This window comes from Mixophyes fleayi, chromosome 4 (assembly GCF_038048845.1).
Source record: "Mixophyes fleayi isolate aMixFle1 chromosome 4, aMixFle1.hap1, whole genome shotgun sequence".
NCBI lineage: Eukaryota > Metazoa > Chordata > Amphibia > Anura > Limnodynastidae > Mixophyes > Mixophyes fleayi.
This window is the reverse complement of record NC_134405.1, coordinates 149,502,543-149,528,536: the sequence shown is the minus strand read 5'-3', so window position 1 is coordinate 149,528,536 and position 25,994 is coordinate 149,502,543. Positions and strand designations below refer to the sequence as shown.

At 41.7% G+C, this 25,994-nt stretch overlaps 1 protein-coding gene across 1 annotated transcript in view; it reads right to left on the bottom strand.

Annotated features, from left to right (window-relative positions):
* LOC142152212 (store-operated calcium entry regulator STIMATE-like) overlaps window positions 1–22,361 on the bottom strand; it is a 77,017-nt gene extending 54,656 nt beyond the window's left edge. The window contains exon 1 of the mRNA XM_075208591.1: window positions 22,046–22,361. Coding sequence (XP_075064692.1) covers window positions 22,046–22,211 — 166 coding nt within the window. The 5' untranslated portion in view covers window positions 22,212–22,361. The remainder of the gene's footprint in view (window positions 1–22,045) is intronic.
* Window positions 22,362–25,994: the final 3,633 nt, after the last annotated feature.

Here is a 25,994-nt window from a genome sequence, read left to right as displayed (position 1 = left end):
ATCAACCCTCTAAATCCCACTCCACTGATGGCGGACACCGGGCGCACGTCTAACACCAACATTGCAGTTACAGCCGCAGTTATACGCTTTGCAATAGGGTGACTACTATCGTATTTGGTGGTCATGGCAAACGACTGTTGGACGGTCAATTGTTTTGTGAAAGACTTAGCGGTCTTACGACTTCCCCTCTGGGAAGATGACCGACTAACAGCAGCAACAGCAGCAGTGGCAGTAGTAGGCGTACCGCTGCAGGATTCCTCGGATGAATCCCGTATTAAGGAGGACTCAGTCTGGCTGCTGACTTGGGCTGCAGGACTGAATCTGATGGAGATTGTGGAGGAAGTTGACGAGGAGGGTGTTGCTGGTGTGTACCCAACTGGACCACGGGATTTAGGTGTCCCTGTACCGATGAGGGTCCTAGCCCCAGTTCCTGAACTAACCACTGAACTATGAAGGTTATTCAGGTGACGTATAAGGGAGGATGTTCCTAGGTGGGCAAGATCCTTACCCCTGCTTATTTGAGCTTTACATAAGCTACATATGGCCATACATTGGTTGTCTGGATTTGGATAAAAATAACTCCAGACCGAAGAGGTGCATTTTTTGGTCTTCTGACCAGGCATGACTATGGGCTTTTTCATCCCATGGACATCAGCTGTTTCCCCCCCTGGTGCCTCATTTACAATAACCACATCACCATCAAGTTCCTCCACAGCGCCAGCTACATCATCAATAGGCTCCTCCTGAGCCACCTCTTCCCGTACAGTGATGGGAAGGTCAGGCTTGACAACCACCAACACCCTTGGACTCGCCTTGAGGATTTGTGATAATTTCTCTTTAGAAGGCAGAGTTGTTTGCTGTTTTGTTGCTGACAGCATAACTCTCTTCAATTTTTTGGAGGGGGGGGGGAGGAGGAGGAGGGATAAGATCCGTGGGTGAAGCTGAACCACTAGTCATGAACACGGGCCAGGGCCTAAGCCGTTCCTTGCCACTCCGTGTCGTAAATGGCATATTGGCAACTTTACGTTTCTCCTCAGATGATTTTAATTTTCTCTATTTGCTACTTTTTCTTAACTTGGGCTTTTTGGATTTTACATGCCCGGTACTACGAGATTGGGCATCGGGCTTGGAAGACGACGTTGATGGCATTTCATCGTCTATGTCATGACTAGTGGCAGCAGCTTCAGCATTAGGAGGAAGTGGGTCTTGATCTTTCCCTACTTTATCCTCCAAATTTTTGGTCTCCATTATATGTAGCACAAGATACTGCAGAATGTGTGAACTTGGTAATATTGCAGTACCAATGGACTTATACTGCTGGATTGGTTTTGCAAATTTGGTTATAATTACTTTTTTTTTTAATTTTTAATTTTAATATTTTTTATAATTTTTTTTTTAATTTTTAAAAACTTGGGAATAATGGGGAAATAACTATGCCCTTAGAAGCACAGAGCACAGGACACAGCACCACTGGACTGAACAGGACACAGCACAGGACCCAGCAGCACTACGGTACTCAGCAGGACAGAGCACAGGACACAGCACCACTGGACTTTTACTGCTGAATGTGTGAATTTGGTAATATTGCAGTACCAATGGGCTTATACTGCAGGATTGGTTGTGCAAATTTTGTGGTAATTAAAAAAAAAATTCAATTAGTTTTTGGTATTTTTTTAAATAACTTTTTTTTATTTTTTTAAACACAGGGGAATATTGGGGAAATAACTATGCCCTTAGAAGCACAGAGCACAGCACACAGCACCACTGGACTGATACTGCAGAACACAGCACAGCACAGCACAGCACATAACTAAACAGCACAGCACAGAACTAAACAGCACAGCACGAGATCTACCAGGACAGAGGACCACCTAACACACCCTCCCTCTACCCTGATCAATGCCCGAGTGAAGATGGCGGCGACTAGCGGGGAATTTCTAGGATCCGAGTATCGCGAGATCCGACAACAGGATTATGAGTCAGAGCCTCAGTTTCAGATTTGAATTTGGCGCCAATACCCGGATCTGTCTCGGATCCGACTCGGATCGGCAACGTTCGGGTGGGCTCGGAAATCCGAGTGCGCTCATCTCTAATTTATACACATGCTCTCTTTTGCACAGACATCCTTTGCTGAAGGAGCTGCCCCCAATCGTTACAATAGCCTTCCAAATAGAGAATAAATGTGTGCTTATGAGTAATAGATACAGTCTTTAAACTAAAAAGAAATATTACAATTTTAAATAGTGAAAAAAATAATTTAAATAAAATATTGAAACTCATTGTTATTTCTTCTTTTTTCTACATATTATTGTTTATTTTTTACTGTTCAAAATAGTAGAATTTATTTTTTAGTTTATAGCATAAGCGCCAATTTCTTCTCTATTTGGAAAGTTAATTTTGCATTTGGTCTCTATGCCGCAATCTTGCTAATAGACCAGCTCGTGTGAAGTGATAGAAATGACCTGTATAACCCTCTCACTCCTGGGGGGGATTGTATAAATGTGAAGTGATAAAGAGAATATATACCTAAGAAATATGACCTATGTTGTACAGTGTGGGTATATTGGTATCTATTCCACGTCTATAGTCCAGGTGAAGGAGAGGAGCGTGCAGCCTGCCAAGGAGGGATCTTAAGCGATCCCTCTATTCTGTCTCCAGCGGGCCTTTACAATGAGGAAAGAGCTGCTAACGCCATCTTCAGACTCTTCATAAATAGGTCTGATACCTGAATCTATAATCCTATTAAAACTTCAGTTTTCGCAGGATTTAAGGCATACAAAACCTTCATAAATAGGTCCTTTTGTGACATAACTGTTATTAGCACAACATGGACATCTAGTGGTACACTGAAGTATCGCAAACAATTTCTTTTTATGGTTAGTAAAGATTTCTAAAAATAAAGTAAATAAGATACTGTGCTCTACAAGCAAGAATGATTGCATTTTTGTTCAGCAAATTTAAGGAAAAGCACCTAAAGGTGTACCTGTCCCTTACATACAATTGGCAGAGGATGCAATATATTAATTCGTGAGATGAGAGTGATGTCACTGTTTCCTAGTGAATGGACAGGCTAATGACTACTGTTTCAGCCCACAAAAAAAATAAAAAAATAAAAAAAAAAAAAATGGTTGCCTCCATGATGTGCCTCAGCAAGATCACTGGGGCGGTACACCTGTCGAACCATAATGCAGGCTCCCTAAGGCGAGCTCAGGGAGGACAGAAACCTCCTGTGGAGCAGAAGGGCAAAATTTAAGCTTTCACCCTTCTGCTCCATGGGCAGTTTCTGTTCTACCTGAGCTCGCCTTATAAGGAATATCTTTTGAGGTTAATGGATAAACATATTCCCTAGCTCCTTAAAAGATCCTGCAGATGGGTTCAATGCTACTAATAGTTGAAACTAGGCGGTTGCCTAGGGCACTAACAGTTAAGGGACACCAAAAACACTGAAATAATTACATAAATAGGACTTACCCAGTCCGAATGCTGACATGAAGGAGAAACAGCCAACAGCTTCTTACATGTGATGCCAATGTCTGCAGCTCCTCCATGTCAGTATTTCTCTGGGAGCATGTCACTTGGCTATGATGTCATGGTCTGGAGCAGAGGATGCTGGTCCCAACTCCCACTTGCCAAGGTAAGAAGCAACGGAGATGGGGATGCAATAACTGAGAAGGGGGAGGGGTGCCACCATTGTTGCTTCCAGGGCTTTTGCCAGCCCTGTCTGCAGACTCTAATATTTGATGGTCTGGCTAATGAATTTTACATTATTTTGTCCAGCTTGAACTGAGATCTGGGGAATTTAGAGGCCAAGTCAACATCTTGAACCCTTTGTCATTTTCCTCAAACCATTCCTGAACAATTTTTGCAGTATGGCAGGGCATATTATACTGCTGAAAGAGGCCACTGCTATCAGGGAATACCGTTGCCATGAAGGGGTGTACTCGGTCTGCAACAATGTTTAGGTAGGTGGTACGTGTCAAAGTAACAACATCATGAATACCAGGACCCAAGGTTTCCCAGAGCATCACACTGCCTCCGCCGGCTTGCCTTCTTCCGAAAGTGCATACAGGAGCCATCTCTTCCCCAGCTAAACAATGCACACTCACCCAGCTGTCCACAAGGTGTAAAAGAAAACATGCTTCATAAGACCAGGCCAGCCTCTTCCATTGCTCCATGACCCAGTTCTGGTGCTTATGTCCTCATTGCAGGGGTCAACATGGATACTCTGACCGGTCTGCAGATACGTAGCCCCATACACAAGCTGTGATGCACTGTGTGTTTTGAAACCTTTCCATCATAGCCAGCATTAACTTTTTCAGTAATTTGTTTTAGAGTAGTTCTGTGGGACTGGACCACACTGGCTAGCCTTTACTACACGCATCAATGAGCATTGAGTGCCCATGACCCTGGCGCCACTTCAATGGTTGTCCATCCTTGGATCACTTTTGGCAGGTACTAACCACTGTACATGCATATATTAATAATACATATTTGATCAACCACAGCATTAAAATCACTGTCAAGTGAAGTGAATCATTTTAGAACTGGAGGATTGTTAAATATGTTTGGATATGTAAATACAGCTTAAAAAATAGGGTGTGCAATCTTTTTCACATGACTGAACTAATTAAGTTAAGATTGTTGCACTAAATGCCCAAGAATTTTAATATTTTATGTTATGTTACACACTGAACACTGCTGTTTAAATAAGGAAAAATCTGCCGGATACCCACAGTAGTAAAATTGCACTGTGATGGGATAGACTTGCTCATATTTGCCTACTCTCCCGGAATGTCCTGGAGACACCAGAATTTCTTGGAGTCCACCCACACTCCCGGGAGAGCAGGCAAACCTTCCCGGGAGTCCGTGAGACTCACGCGAAATGTGGGAGTCTCCCGGACATTCCGGGAGTTGGCAAGTATGAAATACCACCCCCCCCTGCCAGCTATCTGGGAGAGCAGCTTTAAATAACTATCACAAAATGTGTCCTACATCAATGCTTTTTTGGGGGTGAAGTCAGTGACGTTAAGATGGAAGGGGTGGCATTAACTTACAACAACAAATACAATACAACTCATTCTCACAACTTCAATGTACAAAATAAAAAACTGCATATTCAATCAATGAAGTAAATGTTGCATTTGTTTTTGTTTTGTAACTCAAACTGCATTTTAAGGCTGCACTACTTTAAACTTAAAATATTTTTTACCAAGGTACCCCTCCTCCTGGCCAGATACCAGGAGTACCAGAATATCAATTTTGGCCCCCAACTTTAAATGCCACAGGCGGGCTGGGAGCGGGAGAACTAATTACGCAAAGTCGCAATCTCTATATTCAAGCAACACACAGCAGGTGTTCGTATACACAAAACCTTTAATACTTTAGCATAACCCCAACAAATTAAGATAGGAAAAAGTGGGCAGCATGGTGGCGTAGTGGTTAGCACTTCTGACTTACAGCACTGGGGTCATGACTATGGCCTTATCTGTGTGGAGTTTGTATGTTCTCCCCGTGTTTGCGTGGGTTTCCTCCGGGTACTCCGGTTTCCTCCTACACTCCAAAAACATACTGGTAGGTTAATTGGCTGCTAACAAATTGACCCTAGTCTGTGTGTGTGTGTGTGTGTGTGTATGTGTGTGTGTGTGTGTATTCGGGAATTTAGATTGTAAGCCCCAATGGGACAGGGACTGATGTGAGTGAGTTCTCTGTACAGCGCTGCGGAATTAGTGGCGCTATATAAATAAATGGTGATAATAGGAAAAAGTGCCTAGTTTTAGAACAACAAATGCCATCTTTAACATGATATGAGCTGTTCCTTCATCTGCCCTAACAAGCTAGGCCATTAAATTTAAGGTTTTTGCATAGGACCTACATTGGAAAATATATGTTTTTTAAAAAACATTTTATTGAAGTTTCAACAGGAAATTAAGGAACAGGGGAGGGGACATGCAGAAGTTAAAAACTGTGCATGGAGGTGGGGAACAAAGTGTAGCACAATCCATAACAAAAGAAAAACCACAGCTCAGCAAGTAGTACAGTCATTGACAATATACACTCAGTCTAGAAGGCTATTATAGTAACAGATGTCAGCAAAGAATAAGAAAAAGCTCTACTGAGGAATGTATAGGACCAAAGTAAAGTTGGACAATTTGAGTTCATAGTTGAGAAAATTGTTTACCTGAAACCAAAATGAGCTTGAAACAAAAAGGCACTGATGAAAGCGCACTATTTCAAAGCAGGCTTAAAAACTGGAAGTGTGTTGTTGCCAGAGATGGTAAAATACAGGGACAATTCTTAAATGTTTTATAAGGACGTGAATATTTGTGTTTGCAGATCTCTACAGACTAACAGATGAGCTGTGTTCCGTGTGGAGTTTCTTCATTCAATCAATTCAATGAAAGAGTTTAACACATATTTGGAAACTGACACTCTGTTTTGTGAAGTTGCAATCCTCTTTTATAATTTATGTGTTAAGTTTGTGTATATTTCGTTTTTATTAATTAGAATGTCATGTTTTTCAACGGTACAAGTCTTGCCAGTATTGTGACGTTATTAAGGATTCCTTTCTGATTACTTTTCCTTTTCCCCCAAAATGTTAGGAACAGCTGGCAACTGCTCTGAGCAGTTAGAAGGTAATAGTCTTGTTGGTGCTGTTAATGAGCATTCAGGTCTTAATCTATGTAATGCGATTAGAGGATCTGTTGTATCACCTGGAGGCTGATCAGTGGCTATTCCTCATTGGTGCTTGGTACCTTAAATATCTACCCGTGTCAGTGAGTAGATGCTGGTTATAGTGTTCATATGCCAGCATTTCTGTGTGCCTATTCAATGATGAAGCCTGTCTCCATCCTGGTATCTGACCCTTGCTTGTGACCCTGACTATCCCATTTTCTGTCTGGACCAAATCACAGCCTGTGGCTACAATTATCTGGTTTGCTGTCTGGGGAACATTTATCTCTGATCCTCTGTTTGTCACGTTCTTCAGATTCTGTACCACATTATTCTGCACACCTTGGGCCCGATTCATTAAGGAAAGTAAGGCAAAAAAGGAGTAAATTTTCTCCTGGAGAAACCATGTTACAATGCAAGGGGTGCAAAATAGTTTATTATTTTGCACATAAGTTAAATACTAGCTGTTTGTTCATGTAGCACACAAATACTTGATAGCTTTATGTTTACACTGAATGTTAAAGTTGTTCTACCTCCCCCTCTAATGCAACGTGGTTTTGCCAAGGTGCAAATTTAATCCTTTTTTCTTTGCTTCACTGTCCTTAATTAAACAAGCCCCTTGTGTATAGACCATAGCAGCCTACTCTCCCGGAATGTCCGGGAGACTCACGATTTTTTGGGAGTTCTCCCGGACGCCCGGGAGAGTAGGGCAACCTCCTGCCCTGTTCGATGGTGAAGTGGGTGGAGCCAATTGTGGCATCCTGGCCCCAACCCCTGCTGTAATTGGAAGAAATTGGTAAGATTTAGCAGAGGGGTGGAACCTAAAAACAATTTGCGTGGTCACACCTCCAGGGTGCTGCATGGAGATCTCCAAATTAGGAAAGTATGTTCATCATTTGGATGAAAAGGTCATTTTTGCTCTGCATGGACAATACTGCTACTGCTCTGTCAGGTTTTACCTATTATTTTGTGGCTCACTATACTACTCAGTATTCTCTACTGCCAGGTACTAGATAGGCAAGTCTATTATCTTTGCTTTTATCCTATTGTGTCAATATACACCTGTTATTCACTATTTGAGATTAAGTTCTATTGGACACTCAAGTATTGGCGAAAAAAATCAAATTTCCTGGGAACTTGGGGTTACTAAAGGTGAAACTCTCATCTAGATCAGTTCCGATAACTTCGCTAGTAAGGGTTTTGCCAAACGTCTTTTAAATCTGGAATCAGAGTTGGGAGATTCCTAAATTCCCCCCCAAAATAAAATATATCTAGCTATATCCAGACTACAGGCCAGAGCCTTCAGTGAAGTCATAGACTACAATTTAGTGGCCGGAGCTCCACAGTGATCTAACTACGGGGGACCCGATGACTATGAAATAATTGGTGGATTTATCAAACCTTCTAAAAATTGTAACCAATCAGATTCTAGCTATCATTTTTTACAATGTCCTAGATAAATGATAGCTAGAATCTGATTGGTTGCTATGGGCAACACCTTCACTTTTCCTTTTTAGAGGGTTTGATAAATGTACCCCAAATGTCTGCGAGTTCGAGATAACACAGCAGATATATTCCATGCTGTATAAATATCAAATCATGGGGTCTATCATTGGAAGCTAGAGGGAGGCTGTCAGAATTCCACAACTAGACAATATGTCCTGACACTGGCATTTAAGAAACTAGGATTATAGCCCCTTCTCCCTCCTAAAATATCTAAAACCTCCTTAACTATCAGATCAGCCTAACATTGAATCTATTTTCTCCAGATTTTTGGCTCATTGCAGCTTAGTAAATAAAAGCCTGTGTCTAGTACTCAGGAAAAGAGGGGATGGGGGACAGAATTTTTTCCAGCACAAAGTAATGTCTGCGGCATTTAGTATGTGCCAGAATAGAAATAAAATGTATTAACAAATGGTGACCTATTACTACAGACTTAAAGGATCTAAAGAGGGTAAATTGTCCCTACCCATTCATACTGCACCAAAACCCCGAGTTTTTGCCGGGGCAAGCCCAGGCGACCCTGGTCAAGGTGCAGTATGAATGGTCCCAGATCTAATTCCCGGGTCATCAGATCCGGGAATTAGACCCGGGTCTTTTGGTGGGGTAATTCCCGGGTCTGCCCCGGGAAGCCTGCACTATGAATGGTGTGACCCGGGTCTCACCAGACACAATGTTAAAGTGTAAAAAAAAAAAAACAAGAGGAGCCAATCAGAGCTCCTCTTGTGATGTTGCCATGGACACCCCAGGCAGACCCGTGTTCAGTATGAACGCGGTCTACCCGGGAATTTGACTCCTCTGTCCCCCGGCAATATCCGGGGTTCATGTACCTGGGATATTGCCTGGGCGGCAGTATGAAAGCGGTATAAGTCAGCAAGTCATCAGTACTTTACATCAAATAGCTACTTCCCCTGTAAAACCTTTATTTTTTCACCTATGAAATCAGTAATAACATTTACAATCTTAACACACAAGCAAATAGCTCAAATATACAGCACGTGTATACCATTATGTTTCTAATCATTAATCCCCAATTCTAAATTTCACAATGGGTCACTTTTGCTGGTCGTCTACAGATTTCCACAGATTGAATGCTACAGTTCAGAATTTAGGTCTAGATAATCAAGTTACAGAACAAAACAATGAAACCAGTTTAAGCTGCCCAATTTCAACTGAACGGTTCCTTAAATAATACAATTTTGGATGAAACCATGTGATATTTTGGTGGCCTAAAATAATGAAGGCATTCACTTACATCTACTTTGAACATTCAAAGACAGACCTCAGCCAGATATCCTTTACATCAAATTAACAGTGTGACCGTCAAGGGGACCTGTAACAAATGCTGTTCTTATATTTATGGAATATAAACTTTTTTTTATTTTCTTTTTTTAAATGTTGCTTTAGATTTATGAAATCTAAACTAGGGATGTGCACCGGCGACTTTTGGTGTCTCGTGTTTTGTGTTTTGGATTCGGATTTTCGTGATGTTTTGGGTTCGGATTTGTTTCGCAAAACACCTGCCGAAAGGTTTTAGTTCGGATTTAAGGTTTTGGATTCGGATTTTTTTTGAAAAAAGCATAAAAAGTTCAAAAATCAAGTTTTTGGGCTTATTTTCACTCCTACGCTATTATTAACCTAAATAACATTCAATAACAAGCATTTCCACTAATTTACAGTGTATTATGAACACCTCACAATATAGTTATTAGTCCAAAACGTTGCAACGAGGTATCTTTCTGGACTGCGTAGTGGAGTGGTCCCCACAATATAATAAGAAAACCATCAACTGGTCTTAATCACACCAAAAAATGTACCTGGACTGCGTAGAGGAGTGGTCACCACAATATAAATTAAAAACCCTGAACTTGTATGAATCGCACCAATAAATTTATCTGGACTGCGTAGAGGAGTGGTCCCTACAATACAATTAAAAAACCCTCCACGGGTCTGAATTCCAAAAAAAAAAGGTTCTGGACTGCGTAGTGGGGTGGCCCCGGTACACAATTTGATACCGGGCCACAATATTATTAAAAAACCCTCCACGGGTCTGAATTCCACCCAAAAAGTTTAAGGACTGCGTAGTGTAGTGTTCCCCACAATATTATTTTAAAATTTTGCAGCAACAGTCAACGTTGTTTAATATCTGATACACCTCTATCTGGACTGCATAGTGGAGTGGCCCCGGTACCCAATTTGGTACCGGGGCCACAATACCTCCTCCAACCATGGTACAGAGCATTCATCATTGAGATCCCATCAAGTATGTTAAAGACAGACAGGGTCGAAGTGTTATTGGTTGACTTTGTAAACCAAAAAATTGTCCCTGTTGCACATAGTCGTGCAATGAAGACTGACTTTTTCATTTAAAGGCACGATCTTTCAAGTGTAGTGTTTGTAAGTCATATTATACTTTTGGTAAAATTTGTTTAATTTGTTCCTCTTTATGGTAACTACTAATAGAATTAAAGTATTAAATAGAATTAAAGTATTAAATAGACTGGTATAGAATGGTAGTGTGGTATAGAGTGGTCCCCACAATATAATAATAAAACCCTCAACTGGTCAGAATTCCACCAAACAAGTATCTGGACTGCATAGTGGGGTGGCCCCGGAACCCAATTTGATACCGGGGCCACAATAAAATAAATACACCCTTAACTGGTCAGAATTCCACCAAACAAGTATCTGGACTGCGTAGTGGGGTGGCCCCGGTACCCAATTTGATACCGGGGCCACAATACCTCCTCCAAGTTCCAAGTGTAGTGTTTATAACATCTTAACACTACACTAATTCTAGCACGTCAAAACCTCTTGTTTTAAATAATGACAGGGCATTTAACTTTTGATTTAATTTATTGAATTTGTTGGCATTTTCTTTTACTTTTTGAACATGGCAAATGACTGTTGAATGGTCACATAATGCCAAAAAAATAGTTGCAAGATGGAATTGTCCTTGGGCCCTCCCACCCACCCTTATGTTGTTGAAATAGAACATGCACACTTTAACAAACCAATCATTTCAGCGACAGGGCCTACCAAACAACTGTGGCTGAAATGATTGGTTTGTTTGGGCCCCCACACCAAAAAAACAATTCATCTCTCCCTGTACAAACTAAACAGGCTCTACTGAGGAAAGATGTCGTCCTCATCATCAACCTCTGATTCCTCTCCCCCTACAGTGTGTACTTCCTCCTCCTCACACATTATCAATTCGTCCCCGCTGGACTTCACAACCACAGGTCCCTCTGTACTATCTGGAGGGCAGTGCTGTACTTCATTGAGGAATTGATTATTCATTTTTATAAACATCATTTTTTCAACGTTGTGAGGAAGCAACCTCCTTCTCCGCTCACTGACCAGGTTCCCCACTGCACTAAAAACTCTTTCCGAGTACACACTGGAGGGGGGACAACTCAGGTAAAATAGAGCCAGTTTGTACAGGGGCTTCTTTTGGAGTCACTACCTCTAGTTAATTTAGATTGCAAGGCTTGTAAATACTTTGAAGATAAAAAAAGCAGGCTGCACAGACTGTGGAGCTAGAAAGTGAAATTAAATGGACCACGTTACTTTGGTGGCTATCTTTGCCCCCCCGCCCTACACTTGTAGTTGAATATAAATAAAGCAGCCTGAATAGACTGTAGAACTAGAAATTCAAATATACAAAGAAATGGACAAAGGCAGTTTGGTATCTGTCTGCATCAGATCCCCTCTCCACTAGGAGTAAAATAGAAAACTATTCAGCCGTTATATAATCTAGAATATAAATAGAAATTGAGAAAGGCAATTTGGTATCTGTCTGCATCATAATCATCAACATCCTCCTCAGCGCCACCTACATCAATATCCTCCTCCCGGTGTACAACATTCACACCTTCATTAGCCAAATCTGTAACTGGACTGTGGGTGATCCTTTCAACATATGCAGAGGGCGTGCTGCAAATGCTGGATGGAGTCACCTCTTCCCGTACAGTGATGGGAAGGTCAGGGTTCACAACCAACAACACCCTTGGACTCGCCTTGGGGATTTGTGATGTCATCTGTTTAGAAGGCAGAGTTCTTTGCTGTTTTGTTGTTGTTGCTGACAGCATAACTCTCTTAAATTTTTTGTAGGAGGGGGGGGGGGGGAGGAGGGCTTAGATCCTTGGGTGAAGCTGGACCACTAGTCATGAACACGGGCCAGGGCCTAAGCCGTTCCTTGCCACTTCGTGTTGTAAATGGCATATTGGCAACTTTACGTTTCTCCGCTGATGATTTTAAGTTTCTCTTTTTGCTACTTTCACTTAACTTGGGCTTTTTGGATTTTACATGCCCTGTACTAGGAGATTGGGCATCGGGCTTGGAAGACGACGTTGATGGCATTTCATCGTCTATGTCATGACTAGTGGCAGCAGCTTCAGCATTAGGAGGAAGTGGGTCTGGATCTTTCCCTACTTTATCCTCCAAATTCTTGGTCTCCATTATATGTAGCACAAGATACTGCAGAATGTGTGTACTTGGTAATATTGCAGACAGTACCAATAGACTTATACTGCTGGATTGTTTTTGCAAATTTAGTTATAATTATTTTTTTATTTTTTTAGTGTGTTTTTATAACTTTTTTTTTATTTTTTTAAAAACTTGGGAATAATGGGTAAATAACTATGCCCTTAGAAGCACAGAGCACAGAACACAGCACCACTGGACTGAACAGGACACAGCACAGGACCCAGCAGCACCACTGAACTCAGCAGGACAGAGCACAGGACACAGCACCACTGGACTGGACTGATATACTGCAGAATGTGTGAACTTGATAATATTGCAGTACCAATGGTCTTATACTGCAGAATGAGTGAACTTTGTAATATTGCAGTACCAATGGTCTTATACTGCAGAATGAGTGAACTTTGTAATATTGCAGTACCACTGGACTTTTACTGCTGAATGTGTGAACTTGGTAATATTGCAGTACCAATGGTCTTATACTGCAGGATTGGTTGTGCAAATTTTGTTGTAATTAAAAAAAATTTTAATTATTTTTTTGTATTTTTTTTTAGAACTTTTTTAAAAAAATTTTAAACACTTGGGAATAATGGGGAAATAACTATGCCCTTAGAAGCACAGAGCACAGGACACAGCACCACTGGACTGAACAGGACACAGCACAGGACCCAGCAGCACCACTGAACTCAGCAGGACAGAGCACAGCACACAGCACCACTGGACTGATACTGCAGAACACAGCACAGCACAGCACAGAACTAAACAGCACAGCACGAAATCTACCAGGACAGAGGACCACCTAACACACCCTCCCTCTACCCTGATCAATGCCCGAGTGAAGATGGCGGCGACTAGCGGGGAATTTATAGGATCCGAGTATCGCGAGATCCGACAGTGGGATTATGACTCAGAGCCTCGGTTTCAATTTTTCATTTGGCGCCAATACCCGGATCTGTCTCGGATCCGACTCGGATCGGAAAGGTTCGGGTGGGCTCGGATTCACAAAATCCAAGTGCGCTCATCTCTAATCTAAACATGTTTAAAAGGAAAGTTAATGCTTAAACACAGTATTTTTAACACTTTTATATGCTGGTACTTATATCTGATCATGCTTTATATGGAGTTTGGCTGAGAGACGCACTTTTCATATATCTATCAGACAGCCACATGAATTCTTTTGTTTCACATTGACACAAACACGAGGACGACTTCATGCACCTCTCATGTTACAGTGCCAGACCCAAATACATGTCTTGATTAGAGCAGAAGTAACTTACATGCAGTGGTGTAGGAACGAAAATTTTCATGGGGGGGGGGGGGGGGGGGGACAAAAGGCCAAGGACTACTATAGGGCACGTAGCCCCCTTTTCCTCACGTTTGGTATCTTGTTTTACAACAGTTTTAACAGTGACTGTAGATATACAAAAACTCCCAAACATGTTATTTTTATCAGTGTTTCAGGGGTTGTTCAACCCCAGTTTAATTTTCTGATGTACTATAAAAATGTATTTATACATTATTAAATACATTATTAATATTATCTACCAGTTCGTACAATAGCTGCTAGAAAGAAAGAGAAATTCAATTGTTCATCTTAAAAATGTATTTTTCGTAGTCATTAACCTAGTTTTTATTCAGATTTCGTTGACATCTTAATCTCATTTGGGAGTATTTGTAAATCTATAATCACTGCCTATGGTATGTGTTATAAATTTAAATTGCAATACACCGCATGAAAATTCAGGGCAAAAGTAAAGTGAACTGTTGTTTATCATCAATACAGGTTATTTATTAAATGTTTATGAACGGAACAATTAACATAGATTTAATACAGATTCATTGATTTGTTTATTTCAAAAACTCTAAGGCAATCTATATTAAAGAACATTTGATAGCTATACGAAGACGATCTATAATTTAAAAAAGTTTCACAAGTTTAGAATAGATATCAAGACTTCAGAAAGAAGCATGAAGGCTTTTGTGTATAAGTTCATATGGGGGGGAAGGAAGGGGGGCAATTAAGTCTTTGCCCACCCAATAGAAATTATGAGGGGGGACAACTGCCCCCTCTGACCCCCGGTTCCTACACCATACTTGCCAACATTTTCAAATGGGCTTCCGGGAGCTGCGGGGGAGGAAGGTGGGCGTACAGGGGGCGGGGTAAGAAAAATTGCGTCATTTGGCCCCGCCCCTGTGATGGAATAACACAAAACGCGTCATTTTACAGCGGGGTCGGGCCCAAACGCCGCGATTCCGGGTGAATCTTGTGAACCGAATTCTGCCCACTTTGCCACACTCTCCCGAGTGTTCGGGAGACTCTCGCGAAATGCAGGAGTCTCCTGGACATTCCGGGAGAGTTGGCAAGTATGTCCCACACCCCTGCTTATATGGTAGTTTGATATAGGGTACAACTAATGCTTTCAAAAGTGCTAAAGATGTAATAATGCTTCCTGACAATTTTAGGATACAAAGGCATACATGTTTAAATGTGTTTCTAGTACAAGAGGAAGCATATGTGAGACTGTTTAAAAACTGGAAGAAAGAAGACCCCCCTGGATTTAGGTCAATAATAAGGATAAAGTGTGTGTCTGGGGAAGTCTTTACTTAAATAAAGTATTTTGTCATAGTGTGTTAATATTTCTCCTGCGGCACTAAAGGTCCAGCATGCTCTGACAGCAATGGGTATGCTGGCACTTGTAGTTCTAAATTACCCACCCACCGGCAATGGTGTTGAGAGGAGTGCTAGTGCTTTCAGCTTTGGGCTGCTTTAATCTTGGGAGGGTTAGCGTGGGAAGGTGGGGTGCTAGGGAATTCAGCCTGATGCCGAATAGGCTAGAGCTGAGTGACATTATGACTGAGGGACATATGCATCAAGCTAATGATAACTAACGATTAGAGCGTATCATGAGCTTTAAACTTATCTTCATGCAGAACATGTATTTTATGTAGTATGCAGCTACGTGTATCATAAGATACATGCGGCTCAGCATACAGAATTAATTGCATCTTTTTGGATGTATTTTATGTCTGCGTTTTCTGACATCCAACTCTACATATGGCCAAGTTAAGGCATCCATTTTGTTACATCACTGGTTTCTATCAATTTGCTAGGAAACCGTGACATAGCAGAAACGCTATCTAATATGCATGAGGTCTGGTTTTTAATTATGAGATACTAGTTGCTAGTGGTTGATAGGCTACATTTACCTGAATAATAGTTTAGCCCGCAAAATAGCTGCCTAAATAGCATGTAAGTGGCAGGTCAATTTTAAGAAAGCCCTTCATAGAACCTAGTTAAAAGCTGATAATTGTATACATTAATCCTCTAATATTTACATCAGCAAAATACAAAAAAGGTAAAATAAAGGATATAATTTATTGAAATGTCTTTGTACTCACTGCAGCATTCAGTGGGGTAGAGATCAAATATCTGTGAATGAGACTTGATTATGTCACATGATCAAAGTCTCTGTTTATGAGCAGTTTTGCTGAAAAGTGCACCACAGCGGTCACCATACATTCACTGCTGGAAGTCGCCAGAGTCAGATATCACAGTCACTCACCTTACCCAATCCTCTCCCACATGATACAACACTTGATTATTGTGGGGTATTACCCATACTTGCCTGCTTTGAGGGATCTTCGTCCGGGAGATCCCTGAAGAGCGGTGTGGTGGGAGCGGCAGAGCAAGGTGAATTGCTTCATTTGGCCCTGCCCCCACACCAAAATGACGATTTTATTGCGGGGTGGGAATAAAATGACGCAATCCACCACGAATCGCGTCACTAAGGCCCTTCAGCGACAGGCGTGGGGGGGGGGGGGGGGGGGGGAGTCTCCCGGACATTCCGGCATAGTAGGAAAGTATGGCATTACCTGGTGGGGAATCAATAATGGGGGTATGACCTGGGTGGTGGTATAAAATTGGGGGGATTTAAAGACTTACAAAATATAGTTTTCACAATTTGTAATTTGTAATGATTATAGGCATACAAAACATGCGTCATGTATTAGAGATTAGATTCTAGGTTCCTAAAGTGTGCGCCGCGGCTCCCAGGGGTGCCGCAACGCTGTCACTGGTGTGCTGTGGCCAGGGGACGGAAAAAAGAAAAGAGAAACAACTTACCAATTCGACGGCGCCCGGGACCCAGCATCCTCCTCGCTTCTCATTGGCGTTACGTCATCATGTCCGACATTCAGTGATAGGCAGCAGGAGAGAGGATGCTGGGTCCCAGGCACCGCCGAATTGGTAAGAAGAAAGAAGAGAAGACAGAAGAAATAGAAGAAAGAAGGTCAAGTATGGTAAGTAAAGAAACGGAGGGGAATAGTGATAGGAAACAGCAATGGAGGGACAAAAGAATGAAGGAGGGGGCAGGGTGAGGATGCAGAGGGGGCACAGAGAGTGTGGATGATGACGCAGAGGGGGCACAGAGAGTGTGGATGATGACACAGAGGGGGCACAGAGAGTGTGGATGATGACGCAGAGGGGGCACAGAGAGTGTGGATGATGACGCAGAGGGGGCACAGAGAGTGTGGATGATGACGCAGAGGGGGCACAGAGAGTGTGGATGATGACGCAGAGGGGGCACAGAGAGTGTGGATGATGACGCAGAGGGGGCACAGAGAGTGTGGATGATGACGCAGAGGGGGCACAGAGAGTGTGGATGATGACGCAGAGGGGGCACAGAGAGTGTGGATGATGACGCAGAGGGGGCACAGAGAGTGTGGATGATGACGCAGAGGGGGCACAGAGAGTGTGGATAATGACGCAGAGGGGGCACCGAGTGAGTTAGCTGTAAATTATTCTTTGACAGAAATATAATTGAAAAGAAAATCTAAAAAAAATTAATTTCCCTTGGAGTTATTTGTATCTTTGCATACCACTAAATAAGTATTTCTGTCCTGACCTAAATACTTATTACATTTTTTGACCCAACTACTTATAAAACTGGACTACTCGGTAATTCTCTTGGAGGGGTGCCTTGAAGAAATTATGGAGACTCTAAGGGTGCCGCGAACTGCAAAAGTTTCGGAACCACTGGATTAGATCATAAAGGAAGTATATACATGTTATGCACTCTTTTAATGTCTTTCTATATACTAAAAAAAGGGGGGGTGGGAGGGAAACAATTGCATGCGTTAACATTAGTTGGATGACATCCAAGGCTATTTTATAGCATGTTAACACATAGGGTAACACCAAGTAGCTGTGGTTTGGACTGCTTTAGGGTTTTATAAGTGCAAGAGTTCTTCCTTCCAGCAGAAAATCACTGATGATGACTGTGGCTGGATCACTTATAAATAACTTATGGCATAAATTTATTTAAAGGAAATGGAGCAAGGCACTTATTATATATCATTGCAAATGTACTTATTTTTGATATTGTGTGTATTTTGGTATAGGAAATGTCTTGTTTGGGGTTTTGTAACTTTGATAGAGGAAATCTCCAATTAGGCATATGTGGGGAGGGAGTCTGTTTTGCTGATAGCAGGAAATGCTAACTGAAGGCACGGCAGGGAGTCGTACCTGTATCCTGGTTGCTGCAAATTTTGTTAAGTATAAAATGCATTTAAAATCCATGTTTAAGGAACATCTCACATCCTGATGTTAATCTTTGAAATAAATATCGCAGTCTGTGCGGAGCCATCTGATCAGGGGCTGGCTTACTCCCTGCCAAGACTAGTCTCTAAAACTGTATAAAAAGAGACCCCTTGTACACTGTAATGTACCATTCTGTTTCTTCTGACCTCTTGATCACTGGTACCTTCAACCAGTGTGAACTGTCCTTCTTAGGACTACTTGAGCAAATAAACATCACTTGCTTGAAAGACCTGCTTAACAACTTCTTCCATGCTGAAAATCCTGTGACCGACATTATCATCATCATTTGTTTATATAGCGCCACTAATTACACAGCGCTGTACAGAGAACTCATTCACATAAACGTAACAATCCTTCTGGTGTTGTTATTCACACATTCCACTGACCATGTGTAGCATGGCTCTATGACCCAGGGGACACAAAGAGGAGGGAAGGAGGGTTGAGAAACATTACCCCCTCCCCCAAAAGAGGAAGGTTGAGAAATATTAACCCCTCCCCCCAAAGAGGAAGGTTGAGAAATATTAACCCCTCCCCCCAAAGAGGAAGGTTGAGAAATATTACCCCCCCCACCAAAGAGGAAGGTTGAAAAATATTACCCCCCCCCCACCAAAGAGGAAGGTTGAAAAATATTACACACCCCCAAAGAGGAGGGGTGAGAGAACACTAGTGAGAATTTAGGGTGAGCTAAAAATAACACCATTTTAAACGTGACTGCCCCATTAAAATTCCATTCCTGTAGCTATTAACTGTGCAGAAGAAGACAGGAGATGTACAGTGTCACAGTCACTGGACTTTTCAAACTCTTCAGAAATGCCTGGTTTGGTTTTACTGAACCCAGAGGTGCGGAGTCTAAAAAAGCAGACCCATTGGGAGAACCCAGATGTCTTGGAGTAACTGGGAAGATAGCTGATCAGACAGCAGGTAATAGGAGAGGAGACCACCACTAATCAGCAGAAACAGATACTGTAGAGTGATAATCTGCGGACGGATTATATCACTGCAGACAATGTAACTGGATCTTCTGATTAGGTAGTCTGCAGTAAGATATATTACCACTGTGGGCAGTGGAGCAGGACACACAACTATGCAGAGTAGCGCTAGGAGAGCACAGGGAACCACTGAGACAAAGAACAGGCACTTGGCCTTGCACCAGATGCCTCAAATGTCCTCCAGGTAATGAGTGGATATCCAATGAAAAACAAGAGGGCAGCCAGCAGGGGAAGATCACGATGCTCATCGCCGGGCTGGAGGGAGAGGTAAGCATGCCGGTGCCTGAATAGGGGAACCGAGGGATTATCGTGTGACATACAGTTTATATGAACTGTACATGTTTACATATGACTTTAGACATGGCTACACAGGAACGCCTATATTGTATATTGCCTACGTGAATCTCCCCATTCCCCACCCCATTCACGCCCCTAAATTGTAGCATGTGTCATTTTGCGCTTGAGGCGGACTTGGATTTGGCTGCGTTCTGTTGCGTATCATCCGTTTCTGAGCATGCGCAGCGAGATTTCTGAGAACCATACTGACAAAACTGGCAGATGCCTTTCTTAATGACTCAGGCCCACTGAATGTACTTCACGCTATAGGCACCTGTACTTTCAGGGTCGATTTAGGTGTAAGTGTATCTGACAAATGCCTGCCTTAAACATTGCGCACATTCTACTAATGTAGGACCTGCCACATCTTTTAACCTCAGCATATGGGCGCAAGCAGGTTTTTTTTTCCCCACATGCCATAAATCGGGTGCATATGCTAGAGCCAGACACTTCTTGAGATGCACCACAATATTTTTTTTTTTTTTTAAGTGAATTACACCCAATATGTAGCCATCTCAGCATCAGGCCCCAAGACTGCAGTTTATGTAAAGCTGGAAAGTGCTCTCTAACTTCCATATAGTACAGGGATCTCTCCTTTAACATCCACTTTCCCCTTTTTTGCTCCACTCTCACTTGCAACCAGGTAAATTCTCTGCACAAATGCATATGGCAATGTATTTATCCCAATACAGATCACCCTCTTTATAAATCCACCTTGCTTGGCCTGTGTTTCCATCTGGTGTGATAAAAAGAAATCGTAATTGGTGGGTTTTAACCAACAAAAATAATTAGATATAACAGAGTTGTGTTATTTTGGCTTCCTCGTTGTTGATAGCATATGCACAGATGATGTCAGCCAATTTGTCTAATTTCAATTAAATTAGACATTGTAAAATGTATGGTCTATCAGACCATACATGTTACAATGTCTAATCAAAGTCCCACCCGAATGAATTAAATGGACAGGAAAGAAAATCCTGCAGGCTGATGATCATCATCATTTATTTATATAGCACCAGCAAATTCCGTTGAGCTTTACAGTTGGGAACGAACATTAATAAAACAATACTGGGTGATACATACAGAGAGGTAAGGGGGCCCTGCTCGCAAGTTTACAATCTATGGGACAATGTGTATTTGAAACACAAGGCTCATATTGCATATCAGAAAAAGTATGGAGTCACTGGACGCTGGAATATGGACGTTTCTTACAGCCATGGCAAATCTAGCCAGTCAGCCCGAATTGTGAATTACCAGATAGGTGAAACATTTGGCATCAGCAGGCGTGGCTAAATATGCTATATATTCATACATTAGCTGCTCCCTGTCCCCAGACAGTGTGTGACACCACCCTGTCCTACAGCTTGCAGAGCAAACCGAGGATCTTTAAATCTTGCAAGATTTCCCGCCCACTGTGCAGGACATTTCCACTCCGATGGATGTGCTCAGCACAAGTGTGATGTGACTGGAGAGGGGGTGGCGTGATAAATGTAATATTTTATCACTATGTATGTATTATATACTGCGTGATCTGTGTATTGTGCTCACTTATTGCTTGGTTTTCCATATTTCATGTACCTATACATTTTCCATTTTTAACTGTGGGCACCCGCCCCAGATGGTGTTAGCCATCAGAGGACAGCGGCAGCTGTTTTGCATGGGGAAGCATCGCAAAAAGTCCCTGGCAATGACTACACTCCTTTATTAGCCATTACAGGCCATGGACAATGGCAAATTGGGAGAAGCCTTAAATCCTGCTTAAAAAACCCTTTATGCAGGATTTAGGGCTCGTCTCCCTTGAATAAATAAACCCCAATAGTCACAGTCACTTGAACCGTATAAATATAATCATTGATGTGCATATCCATATTATTACAAAGCCCTAATTTGTTACAGACAATAAGCTTACTTTGACAAACCTAAATAATTCATGCATCAAAATTGTTTATGAATGGTAAACATTATTTTTGTTTTTGGCATATACAGCTATTCTACTAACATTATCTTTTTCCATCCTGTTCTGTAAATAGCAACAAATCATTTCCTGTATTGTAACAGTTCTCCTAGCATTATACCAATGTAGATAAATCCACAGTAAATAATTCCTACAATGCAACATGATGCACATTTGCGCCCTAGAGGCTAGTGGAGCACACTGTTCATAAGCAGCTAGAGAGCCTTAGATTACCTTCTGTGTATGTACTAAACTAAAGGGATCCTCCTTGCAAATTGCGCTTTAGCAGAGGAGTCGCCAGACAGCATGGAAAGATAAATAAGCAGTGAGAGGAAACGGCGTGTGAGGTCACATTACATACCACGGTAACCAGTTGTTGGCAAACTCCAGGGAAAGTTGCGCATGTTATATAATATATAGAGAATACAGTATGCTTCGTATATATTTACAGGTTAAATCACTTTTATAACTTATAACGACTGTTAACAATGCCATATGCTTTAGAGTACTTACACAATAAACCACTGAATGCCACCGCAGCTAGCACCGCCTGGATCAGAACCCCAAATTGATCAGTGAGCGCCCCGTTATCGCAGCCCTGCGGAATGGCCTTCACCAGGTCACTCATGTTGGAGACAGTTTGGAGCATTCTCCGACCACCCGTTTCTGAGGGAACCATCGCGTCTGCTACTTGCAAGGAAAGGGGCAGAGTTATCCCGACAATAGAACTCCATGTAAACAAGGCAGGGAGACTAGTGAAGAGGATGTAACGCTCTCCAATTCTCACCTCCTACTAGTCCTGCTCCGCATTCCACTCCCAGACTTTCCTAATCTAGACGGTCCTGTGTGCAACTTTATTGTGATCATTCCAGTTTCCACTGCTTTCTGGCTGCTTCGTTACGATTTCCTATTAACTATTCATATTTTCGGTAACTATAATCAGTTTAAAGAACTCATTACTTCATCTGCTTACATATTCTTTATGGTTTTGTTTGATGGAATAAGTAACTTAAAGATTACTAGTCAATTCATACCTGACAACTTTTTATTGTTTAGAAACATCTTTATAGCAATAATTGTGCACATGCAATACAACTGTTAGCCCAGGAACTCAATGGGCAGATATATCTCTATCTTAGCTATATACATGTGTGGCTGAATTGAGCATAGATGAGGTTGATCATCCAGAACTGACCATGTTAGTAGTACCTCTACTTGGAACCAATATAACAATTTCTCCAATACATTTTTTTCTGCATCAACCTGGCATATATATATATATATATATATATATATATATATATATATATATATATATATATATATATATTATGCATACATACATCCATCATATATTGATATAGCATTAGAAAATTCTATAGCGCTTTACAATTGGGAGTACACAATAATAAAACAATTCTGGGTAATACAGACAGAGAGGTAAGAAGGCCCTGCTTGCAAACTTACAATGTATGGGACAATGGGAGTTTAACACGTGAGCATGTAATGAGAGTGGAAGAGAGATGCAGATCTTGTGCAGAATGGAGGTGTCTAGTTGGGAAATATTTTGAGACAACTAAGGAGATGTATATTGGTGCAATTTTGTTGATGACCTTATATGTTAGAAGTATTTTATATCGGATTCAGGTAAAAACAAGCATCCAACATAGTGACTGACAGTGTGGCTCGGCAGAGGAAGAACAATTTGCAAGGAAATTCAATTTAGTCAATGCATGCAAAATACAGTCATGGCCAAAAGTTTTGAGAATGGTACAAGTATTGGTTTTCACAAAGTTTGCTGCTTCCGTGTTTTTAGACCTTTTTGTCAGATGTTGCTATGTATACTGAAGTAAAATTACAAGCATTTCATAATTATCAAAGGCTTTTATTACATTTTATTACATTAAGTTTATGCAAACAGTCAATATTTGCAGTGGTGACCCTTCTTTTTAAAGACCTCTGCATTTCACCATGGCATGCTGTCAATCAACTTCCGGGCCACATACTGACTGATGGCCGCACATTCTTGCCTAATCAATGCTTGAAGTTTGTCAGAATTTGTGGGGGGTTTTTTGTCCACCCGCCTCTTGAGGATTGACCACAAGTTCTCAATGGAATTAAGGTCTGGGGATTTTCCTGGCCATAGATCCAAAATTTCAATGTTTTGATCCCTGAGGCACTTAGTTATCACTTTTGCCTTATGGCAAGGTGCTCCATCATGCTGGAAAACAGTCGGTCCCTAATGTTTTTCCTGGAGAGAAGTGTTTTCCTTGCTGGACTTCTTCACACCAAGCAATCCTCCAAAAGTCCTCACCTCACTGTGCATGCAGATGCACTCACACCTGCCTGCTGCCATTCCTGAGCAAGCTCTGCCTTGTGGTGCCCTGATTCTGCAGCTGAATCAACTTTAGGAGACGGTCCTGGCGCTTGCTGGACGTTCTTGGGTGCCCTGAAGCCTTATTCACAACTATTGAACCTCTCTCCTTGAAGTTCTTGATGATCCGATAAATGGTTTATTTAGGTGCAATCTTACTAGCAGCAATATCCTTGCCTGTAAAGCCCCTTTTGTGCAAAACAATGAAGACTGCACATGTTTTCATGCAGGTAACCATGGTTAACGGAGGAAGAACAATGATTTCAAGTACCACCCTCCTTTTAAAGCTTCCATTCTGTTATTCTAACTCAATCAGCATGACACAGTGATCTCCAGCCTTGTCCTCATCAACACTCTCACCTGTGTTAAAGAGCGAATCACTGACCTGATGTCAGCTGGTCCTTTTGTGGTAGGGCTGAAACGCAGTGGAACTTTTATTTTGGGGATAAAGTTCATTGTCCTGGCAAAGAGGGACTTTGAAATTAATTGCAATTCATCTGATCACTCTTCATGACATTTTGGAGTATATGCAAATTGCCATCATAAAAACTGAGGCAGCAGACTTTGTGAAAAATAATATTTGTGTCATTCTCAAAACTTTTGGTCATGACTGTAGATTGTAGGGGTGAGAGTCTGATTCAGGGAAGACCATTAAGGATGGAATTGCAGTAGTCAATGCGAAAGAGTGCATGAGTTAAGTTTTTGCAGTGTCTTGTGTGAGATATGTGTGTATTCTGGAACTGTTTTTTTAGATGTATGTAACATGATTTACATATAGAGTTGATGTGGGGAACAAACGATAGTTCTGAGTCAAGGATCACACTTACACCTATCTGGTTCATGCATGTGCAGTGGAACTGAAAGCCCGACTTGGACTCTCAGTTACACTTAGTGGGAAAAATTTTTATAAAAATATATATATGTAAATAAAATAATTATTTTAAAACCTTTATCTGTTGAATTTTTTTTTATTTAAATAATAAAGCCTTTTTTCCTTTCAATACCTTCTGCTAAAGGAGGATTGAGCTGGTACATGTACTTCCACGGTTCTTGTTAACTAGGTTCCCCATGCTTTGCAGAAAATCTGTTCGTCTGTGTGACGATTATGTAGTATATCTAATGACTGATTGTTATTTTCTGTTGAATTCATGTATGACAATATATATTGTATATAATCTTGTAATGTAATCTCAACGTGTGTGTGTCACGGGCACTAGGAGTCTTTACCCAGGGATCACCAGATGGTAGGCTTACCAGAGCAATGTAGATGGTAATAGGGTACTCTGGTAGCTGGGTGATCACGGAACATGAAATGATGACCGATGAGATGCTCAGGAAAGTCTATGACTAGCAACACTGGTAATAATGAGGTAATGATACACAAGGAACTGTATGGACAAGGACACGTGAAGGTAGTCAGTGGTCTGCGATAGCAAGTTGTACCACTGCTATAGTGAGGAGGAATGTCCAACAGAAACAAGGAGGTGATGAGAGTCAGCGGTCTGCGGGTAGCAAGTTGTACCGCTGTCTGAGTGAAGGAATGGAATCCAAGTGGAGGTATCCAGGTAGTCAGTGGTCTGCGGTAGCAAGTTGTACCACTGCATATATATGTGAGGAGGTGCACGGGGGAAGACTGCAACACAGGATATACACAGGCACCTTATACACGATCCACAGTAATATGCACAATATAGGTATATATATATGTAAATGACTGATCAGGTCTGCAATCTAGAAAGTCTCTTGAAGTAGTCCAGCACAATGATAACACAGTCAATGATGGCAATAGACTCAGCGGATAGCAGACTCCAGAGAGAACCAAACACAGTCCAGCAAGATATGCAATACACAGCACAGTCAATGAGAAGTATGCATACCGTGGTTCAGCAGTAGCAGTCAGATGGGATTGCAGCGGTACCTGAGCGGCTGGAGACCGACTGGATAGGAAGTCCCTGGATAGGAGAAGCAGCGGTCTAGCAGGTGCAGCGCACAGGTGAGTAGACCGACAGGGACACGAATCCACAGGAGTCAGCAACACGTGGAACTGGACTCATAGGAAACCCAGGAGAATGGAGATGATCCAGCAGA